General features: G+C 43.6%; 3 protein-coding genes across 4 annotated transcripts; 1 reads left to right on the plus strand and 2 right to left on the minus strand.

Annotated features, from left to right (window-relative positions):
• The first annotated feature begins 1,590 nt into the window (after nt 1–1,590).
• LOC115737285 (ribokinase) lies at nt 1,591–4,312 on the plus strand. 2 transcript variants are annotated; one of them, XM_030669323.2, is made up of 4 exons: nt 1,591–2,344; nt 3,162–3,347; nt 3,672–3,867; nt 3,955–4,312. In XM_030669323.2, exons 1-4 carry the CDS (start codon nt 1,673–1,675, stop codon nt 4,044–4,046), a joined length of 1,146 nt encoding a protein of 381 aa, XP_030525183.2. In that variant the 5' UTR covers nt 1,591–1,672; the 3' UTR covers nt 4,047–4,312. The 2 variants fall into 2 exon arrangements, with proteins under 2 accessions (XP_030525183.2, XP_048131061.1); XM_048275104.1 differs by having other exon boundaries at nt 3,958–4,312.
• A 2,045-nt stretch (nt 4,313–6,357) lies between these two features.
• Nucleotides 6,358–7,964, minus strand: LOC115737610 (protein Jade-1). The gene is made up of 2 exons (XM_030669811.2): nt 6,872–7,964; nt 6,358–6,712 (listed from the first exon to the last, which is right to left on the minus strand). Exons 1-2 carry the CDS (start codon nt 7,856–7,858, stop codon nt 6,662–6,664), a joined length of 1,038 nt encoding a protein of 345 aa, XP_030525671.2. The 5' UTR covers nt 7,859–7,964; the 3' UTR covers nt 6,358–6,661.
• Nucleotides 7,965–9,034: 1,070 nt separating this feature from the next.
• On the minus strand, nt 9,035–11,905 carry LOC115737530 (probable sodium/metabolite cotransporter BASS1, chloroplastic). The gene is given in 9 exon segments (XM_030669692.2): nt 9,035–9,435; nt 9,646–9,933; nt 10,016–10,099; nt 10,345–10,399; nt 10,491–10,524; nt 10,624–10,717; nt 11,203–11,559; nt 11,561–11,617; nt 11,619–11,905. Coding segments are annotated over 9 exon segments (1,290 nt in total). The 5' UTR covers nt 11,787–11,905; the 3' UTR covers nt 9,035–9,282.
• Nucleotides 11,906–13,177: the final 1,272 nt, after the last annotated feature.

The raw sequence follows: 13,177 nt of genomic DNA on the forward strand, positions 1-13,177 counted from the left end.
ATGTGGAAAAAACAAACAAATAGAATGTGATGACCGCATCAGATGGCCAATTCCTCCTGGTTTTTTTGGGTCTTAATTGTCTAGTAAGACGACTTTGTAAGAACTGTTAGAGCTCGGGGCCTACTGTTGTCGCCCCTTATTTTGTATAACGATGTTTTCAGCTGTAAGTTCCTAGTTGGACGTCATGCCCTGAGGTTAAATTTGAGAGGAAAAAAAAAAAAAACTTCATTTCTGCAATCTCAGGAGACTAATATGTGCACTTAATACAGCGACATACCTAGACGTGGCCGGTTCCTAAAAAAGGTGGAACCGGAACCGCCGGTTCCAAGGCCCAATTGCTTTTTTCACCGGGCCTCCTCCCTTTTTTTTTTTTTTTTTAAAAACGGGTTGGAACCGGCGGTTCCGGGCCGGTTCCGGTTCCAGTTCCGGGTTGGAACCGTGGGCCCAGTCGACGGGCCTGTTCCGGGCCCATGGATCCATTTGGCCACCTCTAGGCATACCCCGTAGCAGAAGGGGATGACTTCCTCTTCGCGATCGGCATCGATAGATGGAAAGCGGGAATGTGAAAAAACCTCCTATGCCGAAGGTTGAAGGTAGAAGGAGAACCTATTTAGTTATGACACTAGAAATTTAACTCCGTAGGATTGATAGGTGAGCTAAAACTTGTGTACTATGTCAATTGCCAATAGCAGAAGGAAAAAGGTAAGAACTGTTAAAATCATGTCGATCCTGTCTAAATTGATTGTGCATCTTGGCAGCATCTTCCATAAGAGATAACAATCGCATGCGTAACTAGACATGGCCATATGAAACCGTGGGCCTGGAACCGGCCCACGGTTCCAACCCGACTTTTAAAAAAAAAAAAAAGGAGGAGGCTTGGGGAAAAGAACCATTGGGTCTAGGAACCAGCGATTCCGAACCGGAACCGGAACCGGCCCGGAACCGCCGGTTCCACCTTTTTTAGGAACCGGCGGTTCCGTGGAACCGACCATGTCTATGCGTAACGATGTCAAAATCGATTGGACAAGAAGAGCTAAAGCTTAAAAAGGACAATTTAAAAGCTAGAATGGCTTGCTATCGCCTTTGTCAGCACGACACCAGTGTTACCGAATGCAAATAGTAATGTTATTGGAAGACAACCATGGATTGAAGAGGTATGAATCAAAATTTCAATTAATTATCATTGGAAACAGAAAAAGTAATTAACAGGAATATTCTGAGTTTGATTCATATTAGACATCAAAAGATTACAATCTCAGAAAATATACTCCCTTACATAAGATAACATATCTTCAAACTTATTAAGTACATGGGATGTATACAGGCCATTACGCATTTCCTCAAGAATGTGATACATTGAAAATTTCCTTCCAAAATTGTTCCTTCCTGAGGAATAATTAATGGCCGAACTGATTGATTCTAATGCCGAAGGAAGAACTGAATAAGCAAAATTCCTTGGGCCATTTGTGGGCTGGAGGTAGTTCCTTCCGTGGAAAGGCCCAGTTCCTCTTGGGCCTGTGAAGAAGAAGGTCCACATGATCAGCCATCACCAGCACTCCCCTGTGAAGTCACTCGCTCCGTCATGGCGAACTGATTCTCGTTCTTGTCCAAATTACAGAAATTCGACAGAGAAACTCTCTACATCGACAAAGTTTTTCCTGATTCGACAGAGATGAGGACGGCGGCATTTTCACCATCAAACCATTGGAACGCCACCTTCCGGAACTCCCATTTCACCACACAACGTTCTAAAACCAACGCTGACCCATTTCTTTTCAACACCAAGAACCCTTTGAATCACCGTCAAGTTCATCCACCATTTCCTTCCTTCTCCATAAACCCCTCAAAAAACCCACCAATACCCATTTCTCAAGATCCCAACTTTCACCCGCTGCCGTTAGTGGTCGTCGGATCCGCGAACGCCGATATATATGTTGAGATTGAGCGGCTGCCGAATGAGGGAGAGACGATCTCGGCCACCTCCGGTCAGACCCTAGCCGGCGGCAAGGGCGCGAACCAAGCCGCTTGCGGCGGGAAATTGCGTTATCCGACTTATTTCTTGGGCCAGGTTGGCGAAGACGCTCACGGGAAGCTGGTTTCTCAGGCACTCGAGGATAGTGGGGTCAATCTTGATCATCTTAACATCGTGAGTGGGACGCCCACTGGGCATGCGGTGGTGATGTTGCAATCTGATGGGCAGAACTCGATCATCATCATCGGTGGGACCAACATGTGCTCTTGGCCTGAGGTTTTGCCTGATGAGGACTTGGAGCTCGTGAAGAATGCTGGGATTGTTCTGCTCCAGAGGGAAATTCCTGATTTTGTCAACAATCAAGTCGCCAAGGTTGTTTTTCGTGTTGGAAATGCTTCTTTTCGATTTGTTTTTCCTGAGTTTCAAATGCTGATGGCATGTTGGTGCTCTCTGTTTTGCGGAGGTAGGGTGAAGTAATGGTATCTTTGTTTTCCTGATTTGAGAGTGGGATCAGTATGATTCTGTGAGTTGTACTGAAGAGGGAGAGTAACAAAGAAGCTTTACTGGGGTCGTTGCAGTTTTTGAAAGAAAAGGAACTGCATCAGCCAGTAGTGTCTAATGGATAATTGAAGCTTGCTTGGATCGTGAGTTCTCTGCATTTTCGTCAATGACAAGGCGTGTGCGTGTAAGATCCAATGTATCAGTCGGTTGCTTTCAGGGATACATTTGTGATGTGCATCTGCTATTGTAGTTTTTTTTTTTTTTGTTTAATCGAACTCTCTACTGTAGTTTTCGCAGTGGCTAAGTGTTATGCTGCCTCCTTCGTAGAGAAAGTGATATCTAAATTAGTTACTCTACTACACTCTTTTATACTTTATCATAATTTACTTGTAGATCGTGTGGAAAATAAATTTTCATCTCGATGATGTTAACCTCATGAGCATGGTACCTTTTGGGCGTCCTAGGCCTTTATTTGAGGAGATTGTCTTTGTTCTCTTTCCCTGGCATTTGGCATTTTTGCAAGTTGCTGGTGTGTATCTATGCTGTTAATTTTTTTGTAAAAAGAGAAAATACTTTTTGTTACCTTTTTTTCTCCCAATCTGTTTGCTTGTGCCCATTCTTGACCTGGTTTGCTAATAATTTCTTCTTTTTTGTGCACAACCTTATAATGAATGTCACGTATCTTAAGGCTGCAAGGAGCGCAGGTGTTCCAGTCATTTTGGATGCTGGGGGAATGGATACACCAATTCCTCGTGAACTTTTGAGCTCTGTTGACATATTTAGCCCAAATGAAACCGAGCTCGCTCGCCTAACTGCAATGCCCACGGAAAGTTTCGAACAAATCTGCCAAGCCGTAGCAAAGTTTCACGAAATGGTGAGATTCTAGCACATTCAAAACAACTTTCATAATTAACGACTTGGTGCTGTCATTGCACGTACTTTTAATTCGTTGAAGGAAATGCAGAGTTCCATTGCCCTAGGTGATCATGCAGAATGTTAATCGACTCTTGGGTTCTAATCAAAATGATATTCTCTATGTTCTTCTTGTGTGGCTAGATGATGGACTGAGTTTATACTTGCTTGCCACTGCAGCTGCACCCTATGTCTGCACATGTGATTATATGTCTTGTCATAATCAGATTACAGCACATTTTGGCGAAGGCCTGACACGTGAAACATTGTGCTCATCTACTTTCAGGGAATTAAGCAAGTATTACTAAAACTTGGGGACAAAGGCTCTGCTTTGTTCATAGAAGGAGAAAACCCAATCAAGCAACCCATCATAAAAGCAAAGAAGGTCCTCGACACGACTGGAGCTGGTGACACGTTTACTGCTGCTTTTGCCGTGGCTCATGTCGAGGGCAAATCGAAAGCAGAGTGCCTCAGATTTGCCGGTATGCAGCGCGATGCTTGTGTTTTAGTTGAGATTCTTCTCATGGAAACATTTAACTGGGCATGATAAGTTCCTGCAATTGTTGCAGCGGCAGCAGCTGCCCTCTGTGTCCAAGCAAAGGGCGCCATTCCTAGCATGCCGGTTAGAGAATCGGTTTCAGACCTTCTGCAGTCTCTCTGAAGATTTCGACATTAGACAGTCTTCACAATGTAACGTATGGAACAATAGCAGAGTGTTTTTTAATAAAGAGCTGATGAGGAGCAAGCCGACAATGATTTTTTGTAGATAAAAGAAAGATGGCATGCCCACTTTTGACTGTGCTGGAAGTACAGGGGCATCTAAGCACTGTTACTGTACACTAAACAAATAATTAACTGCTTGCTAAAATGAACATTATTTGTATTGGTGACTTTGCATCTAAAAAGCTACATGTTGCTGTGTTCTAATGTTTCAGTGTCTATTCTGAGCTTTATTTAAGTGGTGAGTGACCGACATTTCTAGGGGCATGACAGGCTAAGAGAGCCATATAACCCGTCTGAATCGAGAATTCTGTCATTTCTCTCTCTTACCAAACGACACGGCAGGGGTGAAGGGTCCGTGGATGAGGACTCGTAATTTGAAAAGTCTCACTAGCTAGCCCTACTTGTCCAACTCTCCCACCACAAGAAGACACTCTCCTTTTGTTGCCATCTCCGGAAACAACAATATCACCCATGTCACTTGGATCTCCTCCTCCAGTAATCACTCTGCTTTTACACAAAACTCACCCGTCCTTAACATAAACTCGATCAGAACTTGCATTGTCTCTTCCTCATGAAACTTTCCTCTCTTCTTATCATCTTTTGTGTCTCCTGTTTCTTCCTTCACTCCAACCTTGCCGAGGCAACATCACGAGGTATCCTCTCTCTCTCTCTCTCTCTCTCTCTCTCTCCATGTATTCATGTGCAGTCATGTGCGGGTGCATGCCCATTATAGACAGTAATTATCAGCAAGATGAACATATCTACTCATCAGATGCAGAGACTGCTGAAGACTTGCCGATGGAGTTTCGGGTTGAAGCAAGTAGAGCTCTTTCAAATCAATTCCAAGAAGGTTTCTTTCATCGCAAGTTGATTCCTCAATCAAAGCAGGCATCTGTAGGAGATGACACCAACAACAGCAATGATGGTGATGATGATCAAGTTCGGAGGAAAGTGTTGCATGAAGTGCATTCAGGGCCTAATCCTATCGGCAACTCCTTTCCGAAACAGAAAATGAAAAGGCCTCGGCTACGAAGCCTACGATGAAGTCTGTGAACTTCCTTGCTTCCCTCATTCAATTTCAAGGACAATGTAAATAAAAGATCACTCGTAGTTTGCCCGAGAAATGTCTGCTAGCAAATTCAACATCTGAATTGGCTGGCAGAGCAAATCTCTTTTCTGGCTCTATGTTCCTTTCTTGTTCTTCATAATCTAAGACTGGTTGTTTTACTATTTGCGATATCGAATTCTGCCCAACTCATTACTGCAGAAATGAACTTACACTGTGGTCTTAGCTTTACGTTCCGAGGGTTCCTCATGTATCCCTTTGTGACTGAAACAGTATTAACCAAAGGCATTCAAAAGGAGAAGACAAACTGCTTTATTTTCGTTGACCAAATATAGCATAATGACTGTTAAGTGATGGACAAGACAAAAGGTGAAAACATGACTTTTACTTTTCTCCGTACTGAGCATCTTCTTCCACAGTCACATTTTAGGAAAAGATCTGACTTTATCTGCATAAGGGGGAAGTGTTCACAAACGTGGTGGAGGATTTTCTTGGTCCTCCGTTGATCTGTCAAAAGAAGCAAAGCAAAGAGAAAAGGAAAACCTACGGATAGCATCATTGCACAATCCTGGTGAAAAAGCAAGGCAAATCATTCACAAGCGTCACTGTTTTGCCCTTTTAGAGAAAGGTTTTGAGTGACCGAGTGAGATTGACATCGACATAAGGCCAATGACTTAGAGACAGAAGACTACTAGCTCTAGTTGGCTTCTGGCTTCAGCATCTTGTCATACCGTCCGGCCTTTTTTTCCCCCTTTTCTTACGATGGAATCAACTTTATGGCAGGGGATCCGAATCCATCAATGCCACCCCTACCTTTATGGTAGGGGATCCGGAATCCATCAACTTGATAATGCAGTCTACCGTCTACAGCCAAGAACAAAATGTCAATACGCCCCGACTCAAGATTCAAAAGATTTTCGGGTAAATTCTAATTTGATACTATTAAATAGGGATCCTTTTATCCAGATCTCTTCATGGTCAACATCTGCGCCAAAGCTTTAAAGCGCAAACATGTTACTTCATATCGAATGAGATGAATAACTTGATTCAAGATTGCTTTTAGATGATTGCGCTTATCCAAAAGTACTCATTGTCAATGTATATAATTACTTCATTGTAATCAAAATCATGGTAATGAAAGAAAGCAGATACAAAGATTGAATCATACTGTCCTAGGATATATGGCTGACAGCTAAAAAAGACTTCACTGCACCACCAGCCAAATGCATCTAAAATGGAAGCTGAATTGCTGAAGAAAGAAATTTCATTCAGCTTAGCTTGACAACAAGAAGCACTGAGCAAAGGATTACGAATCATTTACCAGTTATTCAAGCATTAGACTACAGCGATTAATGAGTCAAAACACATAACAGAACCTACAAAACGACAAACTAACTTTTCCAGTGCGGAAAATCTCATTTCGCCAAATTTGCAATGCAAGACAATCAAAGCTGCCGCAACATTTAACTTGATTGCTCCAGGTCCCTCTAGCGCTGGTCTTCCCTAGCTACAATCTTGAACTTTCCTGTCCGTTCTTGCTGCAGAAAACCATAAAGCAACAGGACTTGTAAACTCATCCACAAGAAACCAAACACCCAATACAAACAAGTCGAGGAATTAGGTTCCTTGAATTTGGACATCCTCCTTGAATGTAGATAAATCAGACAACTTTAGAGGAAATAAAAGAGAAATTGTACCTTTTTCCACAATTCGGTGTGGTTCTTGCAAAAACCAGCAACGATGGCAGCATTCCTCTTCCCTTCTCGGTACTCAATGCAAAGATCCTGACTCAACCCACAAGTAACATGAAAAGCCAAAGGACATTTAGGCTCAGAGCAATCAACGGCACACCCGTTTGTGTCTTGGCAAACATAGCACTTCTTCTCCCACCTCTTCTTTGGAACCTTAGAACAATTGATCGAATCCCTCCCTTCTGGGTCCTCGAAGAAGACCTCGGGGACAAGCAGGGCGCAAACAACATGAGCCCACGAGCCCTCGACGGTGGACTTCAAAGCACCTCCACTGTTTGGACACAAACAACAAGAAAAGGACTCGACTCTGCTTTTAGAAGTATTAGAAACCAAGCATTGATTGCAGAACCAGTCGCCTTCCGGAACACCCTTCGCAAGAGGGTTCCCATAGCAAGTGGTGTGCGCCATCAGATCGCAACCGTCACAGAACACGATCGGGTCTTCCGGGTCTCCGTCCGTACTTTGACATATAGCACATACGATCCCGTCCTCCTCCTCGTCTTTGCCATTACCATTTCTCTCTTGGTCTTCTTGATTGCCGATCGTCACTACTTCTTGAGTGTTAGGATCCAAAACCAAAGGCTGCTCCTTTTCCCCATCTTCTTCTTCATTGATTTTCTTGGTTTTGGAAGCTCTCTCCTTCTCTGCTTCGGATCCAACTTCGAGAAAACAAGGCTTGTACTCGGCATTGAGGTCGAGAGGCAAAAGGGGCTCCAGATCTGGGTCCAGAGCCCACACTCTCTTCTTCGTAGGCAAGCAATAGGTAGTGGTGCGGGCCACGAGATCCGAAGAAAGTGGAGTCAAGTGGCGAGACTCCTTGCGTTTCTTCGCGGGAAGTGGAAGAGAATTCGACGCGGGGTCCGTGTTCTCTTGATTATGCCTCCATTGCAAGAGAGCGAATCGTTTCAGAGGAGGCAAGCCCTGGTAGTTCATTGCTCTCGCTCGTGAACGGAAGCAGCAGCTTTAGCTGTTCCTTCTGCTTCTTCTTGACAAATGGAGAGAGAGAGAGAGAGAGAGAGAGAGAAGTTGGAAGGGACTTGAGTTTCGGGGGGTTTTGAGTTTTGAAGGGGGAGCGAAAATGGAGGAGGCGGGAACTCACACACACACGAGAGGGGAAGAGAACAAACAACGCTCCCTCCTTTTTTCCTTTCATTCTTTGGTTTCGTATTTCGGTTTTGAATTTGGCGGGAGAAGCTGAAAATGCGTGAAAATTTCGCATGCAGCCAGCCAATACGCGGTGAAATTTCGAAAGCTAATTGCTAATCCCAAATTAGCCTGAACACTGTTTGTATATTGCGCCAGTCATTAACTACCTTTCTAATTATTTAACGGTAGATATACTATTGATTTGCTTTTTACCGACTTGGGTCGGTCAATAAAATATTCTTAAAAATCAAGTTCACCTAAATCGTTTGTTGTATCGTGTGAACACCCTATATATATTGGTCAAAGAGAATTTTTGCTGCAAATTTTATGGCGAGGTTAATAGTGAAAAGTTCTCTCCACAAATTTAATTAACCTCCAGCTAAGAGAAGTACATCAAAAACTGTTAAGCGATCAAGCATAGCTCCTAGTAATGTTACTTATTAAAATGTCCATCCCCCTCCGCAAGACATAAAGACTCTGCTTCACGAACCTCTAAGCGCCGGTTGGATGACAACCTGGGAGTAAAATAGGGAGAAAACTCTTACAATCTTCAATTTTCTTCAGAAACATTTTGAATTTTTAATAAATTTTCGCTCCAAATTCTTCGGTTCAGTTATTAATTGCCCGACTTATCATTGGTTGTTTAGTAAAGAGGGAGGCACGGCTTCATCTTTTCGTTGCTATTTGTATCTACAGCTCGAAAGACACAGTTGGAGCTAAGCTGCCTGCGTTAGGAGATAGCTGACCGAGCATCATCCTAATCTGGTCATGTGCAGAAAGCGATCTGGAATTCAAATTGAGCATCTTCCTGTTACGGGCGACAGGTAGTGCGTAACCTGCGACTACGGGCCCCTTAAGCGTCCTCAATTTTGATCCAGGTATCTACTCCACCGGTCCACCCTCGAAGTCGTTATCTCCTCCTATCACTTAGTCATCACAAACCGTAGTTGCCAATTTGCGACGTGTTTGAACTGGCTCAAGGCAAATCTTCAGAAAGGGTAACTTGTGATGTTCGCACTTCCCATACATTTTTTTTCCGGCGTTCTAGTTGACTAATGAGCATGCTTCTATGCAAATATTTTTCCCCATAACGAGACGAGGTAAATCTGACTGCATCCCAATTCTCAAACATGTGATCTCAATGCCCAGCACTGAAGAAGAGAAGCCGAAAGTCTAGAATAAAGGTCTTCGGAAGCTAAAGCAATACACTTCTACTCAAGCTTTTGAGAGGGCGAAGAGCGTCTCCAGATTCCTGCCAAGACACTGCCGAAAATCGAATGACATACACTTGAGACTGCACATGGCACTGCCGTCAGTGGGTTCCCAAAATGTTGTGTGGCCAGAACTACTCCCAGCACTGAGTTCTGAAAACAGGAAAGGAAGAAACAAAACGAAACAGTTTGATAAATATTTGTAAGTCATATTCAAGCACGAACTCTAGTAGAAAATGCATATAAAAGATTAAACACTGGAAGGTCTAAGATACAGATACAACCAGGCATACTAGAATGGAAAGCCAATGCAAGTGGAGTGCTCTAGCTTTTACATCAAGCTTCAAGAATGAGATGATATACCTGCATTCCCACCTCGATCGAGACAGTTTTTGCTGATGGGACATCCAGCCCAAGTACTCTAGAGAGTATATAGCCAAAGAAAAATCCAGATGCATGAAGAAGTGATGCGGCAAGCAGAACTTGTCGGCCTGACATGAGTATTGCCGAAGAGCTCTGTGCAATTGCATTTCCACATAATACAGCCACAGTTGCCACAGCAATAGGTGGCATCAAGGGGGAAACTAACTTAACCAAACTCTGGAAATACTGGTTAAGAAATGCACCGGCCAGGACAGGAAGAAGGACTACCTGTATTTCCTACTTCTATGTAAGTACTAGAGAGAGGTATAAACAACCATGCAAACACGAACTTTAAGGCGAGAGAAGTAACCTGAAGCGTCGAAAGCAGCAATCCAGCTGCATCAACCGCAACATACTGTCCAGCAAGTTTGGAGGTCAGAAATGGAGTCATTATCTGCAACATCAGAGGAAAAGGAAAATGATGGGTAATTATACTCTACATGAAGTGTATGGAACCAGAGTGCCTGTTGTGGAGATAACAGGACATGCACTTCATTCCCGTCATAACATAGAATGAATTCATTACACATGACATGCCTTGCTAAAAGAGATTAAACTAAATGCATTTTATAACTAAGACGTTTGAATGATCCTACAGTCAAGGAGGAAGACATGAGAAATCGATTTCTGTTTACCAACCACAGCTGATACAGTGCTTGCTGCTGTCATCAACACTGAAAGAGCAACATTTCCCCTAGATCACAAAAAACCCATCATACTTTGATACGAGCAATAAACAGCAGCTCAAATACTTCTCAAGATACTATCTTCAGGAATTGACTTACCGTGCAATATAAGTGACTATATTACTTGCCGTCCCTGCAAGTAATAGATTCAGAATGTGCTGAGATAGAAGAGAGAGAGAGAGACAAGGATTGTGTTGTAAAGCGATGTGAGGATAAGAAAAAACGCACATACCGCCAGGACAACAGCCAACCAATATTAATCCGGCTGCATAATGTGAAGGTAGATTCAAAAACTTGCTAACAAGAAATCCAGAGATTGGCATAACCTGCCACAAGTAACACATTATTCTGGACCGAACATGTCTCAGTAAACGGGTAGAAAATGAGCACATGCCCACAACGAGGCGTCTGTAATTGGCTGTTACAGACAAGAAGAGTTCAGTGAGGAGAAAAAAAACTAGGGTAATCTCGGTAGGTAACTGAAGTACAAGTATGGCGAAATGTTTGTCAAAAAACAAGTATAAACATCTTCCTATCCTGCTCCTGTAAGCACAGATACAACGTTGCATCGTGATCAAACCATGTGCCTATCCCCTTCAGAGTAAACACACCAAGGTGACTCGTCGTCCTCAAAGTCAGGAGCTAGAACAATAACAGAAATCCACCATTTTACAGCTTTCTGCACTGTATTTCAAATTATTACGTATATACGTTCCGATCGTCAGTGAAACATCACAACTTTATCATTAGCAGTCCATAAAAGCAAATCAAATCAAATTTCCGAGTGACTAGACATAAGAGCAGAACAAACCGAGTACTGGAGCACAAAGCCGGAGATCAACTCCTTGGGCATGGCCAAAGCGCCACGAAGATCATCGAAACTGAGGGTCATACCCATGCCAAGCATGGTCACCGCAATCCCAAGAACGGTCCACTTGGGCTTGACCCAGTCGTAGCAACTCGGCTTCACGAGCCCCAGCAAGCACCCCAGCGCCACCCATATGGGGAATGCCGTCGATATCACCTCACCCACCAGCTCAATCCAGTCTCGTAAGCTTCTACCCTCGCTCGCATCGAAGGTGTTCGTCGAAACTCCACAGTGAAGCCGCCAGACGTCAGTCCCCACTCTCGAAGTGGAATTGACAAAAGGAGGGCATTCCGGTCCTTTTGGACGGCCAAAGGCATCGAGATATCGCGATCGAATGACGAGAAGTCGACGTCGACGGAGGGCGAGGGCGAGATCGATTTTGATGATGGGAAGGTGCGGAATTTGAAGCGGGGTTCGAGTATCAGATTAGCTCTCGATGGATCGCGTATTGTGGGAGCTGACGGGGGTTGGTGATCGAAGACGATGCTTCTTCCATTACAGGAGGAGAGCAAGGCTGGGGACTGCATCTTTCGGTTCGCCCGTTGAACTGCTGATGGTGACGTCGCTACGATTCGGTGCGAGTCATCCAAGCAAATCAGATGAATACGAATACATCAAGCGCGTCGTGCAAACGTAGTACTGCCCCAATTTTCGTTTGCAATATGTACCATGTGCCCTTTTATTTAATGTGAATTACTTGAGATCTTTCAAATATAAATGTTTCGATTTCGGTCGTTTTGTAATTTTTGAAATTGAATTTTACTGAGTTGAGAAGGAAAACGTAACTTGGCCAAGGGAGAGTTCATGATTCTACAATGTCCGATATCGCAAAACGATTTTCATACAGGTGAGTCATGGAGGCCGGCAGGCGGACAAAAGGACATATGAGAGGGCATCTTCCTGGAAAAATGCCTCCTAACTAGCGTAGGCTCCACAGAGATCACTCAGTCTTGAATCATTTATTCTTTCTTTTTCTTTTTTTTGGTTCAAGAGGTCGAATCATTTTATTTAGTTCAAAAAACCTCGACAGCCTGTCACCGTCTCACTGATAATGTTCCCGTATTTATAATATGATAATCTGGTGCGAGATGGGAGCTCTAACAAATACAGGGTGCAAACCAAGTTAATAATGCTCGATTTTCAAATTTTGCTCTTTGACGCTCCATATTTGTCTGTAATAGGCTACCCGGAGCATTACTAGTTACGATTCTAATTGGCAAAGTGGAGCCACAGCGACCTTGCCGTACCTTGCCAAAGTTACCCACGAAGAGGAGAAAGACATTGGATTCTGTTAAAAACTTGAACGAACCAAGTCAAGAGAGGTCATCGGTTTCACCGCTCAGCAGCAACAACTTTTCATGACAAGAGGGCGGTCCCCAAGATTCCTCAACCTGTCTTTGCATCATCGGCTGCAAAAGGTGCACCTAGCATGCTCTTCTGTCGCTCGTCAAGTGATGGTCCTTTCAATCACACTCAGAATCCCCGGAAACTCCACTGCTCCCCGTACTATAAACTATGCAGCACAGTCCCGCCGAACGGCATTGACATGTCCATCATTGTTCTGTTAAACAAACATATCCAACAGAAGGTCAGTAGATAGAAGAAACATGCTGACAACCAAATAGAGGATCGACTGTGCATCATCCTCCGGGCCTCATATCTCTTTTCACAGTTCACACATCATAACCTGCACACGCAACACATTGACCATTGCAACTATATCCTGTGACCTGAAAGGATCCATTCTATTGGCAACATAGAGACTTACAGTTCACATGTTCAATTAAAAACTTTTGACAGAGATTGGCTCGAGTGACTGGTAGGGATAACTAGCACATAGAAAGAAAAAAGGGTCTGGCCAGTTTTTTTCCCAACAGCGACGAGAGCAGTATCATGAAATAAATAACTTGGGTAAAGA

Source organism: Rhodamnia argentea, chromosome 2 (genome assembly GCF_020921035.1).
Source record: "Rhodamnia argentea isolate NSW1041297 chromosome 2, ASM2092103v1, whole genome shotgun sequence".
Classification (NCBI taxonomy): Eukaryota; Viridiplantae; Streptophyta; class Magnoliopsida; order Myrtales; family Myrtaceae; genus Rhodamnia; species Rhodamnia argentea.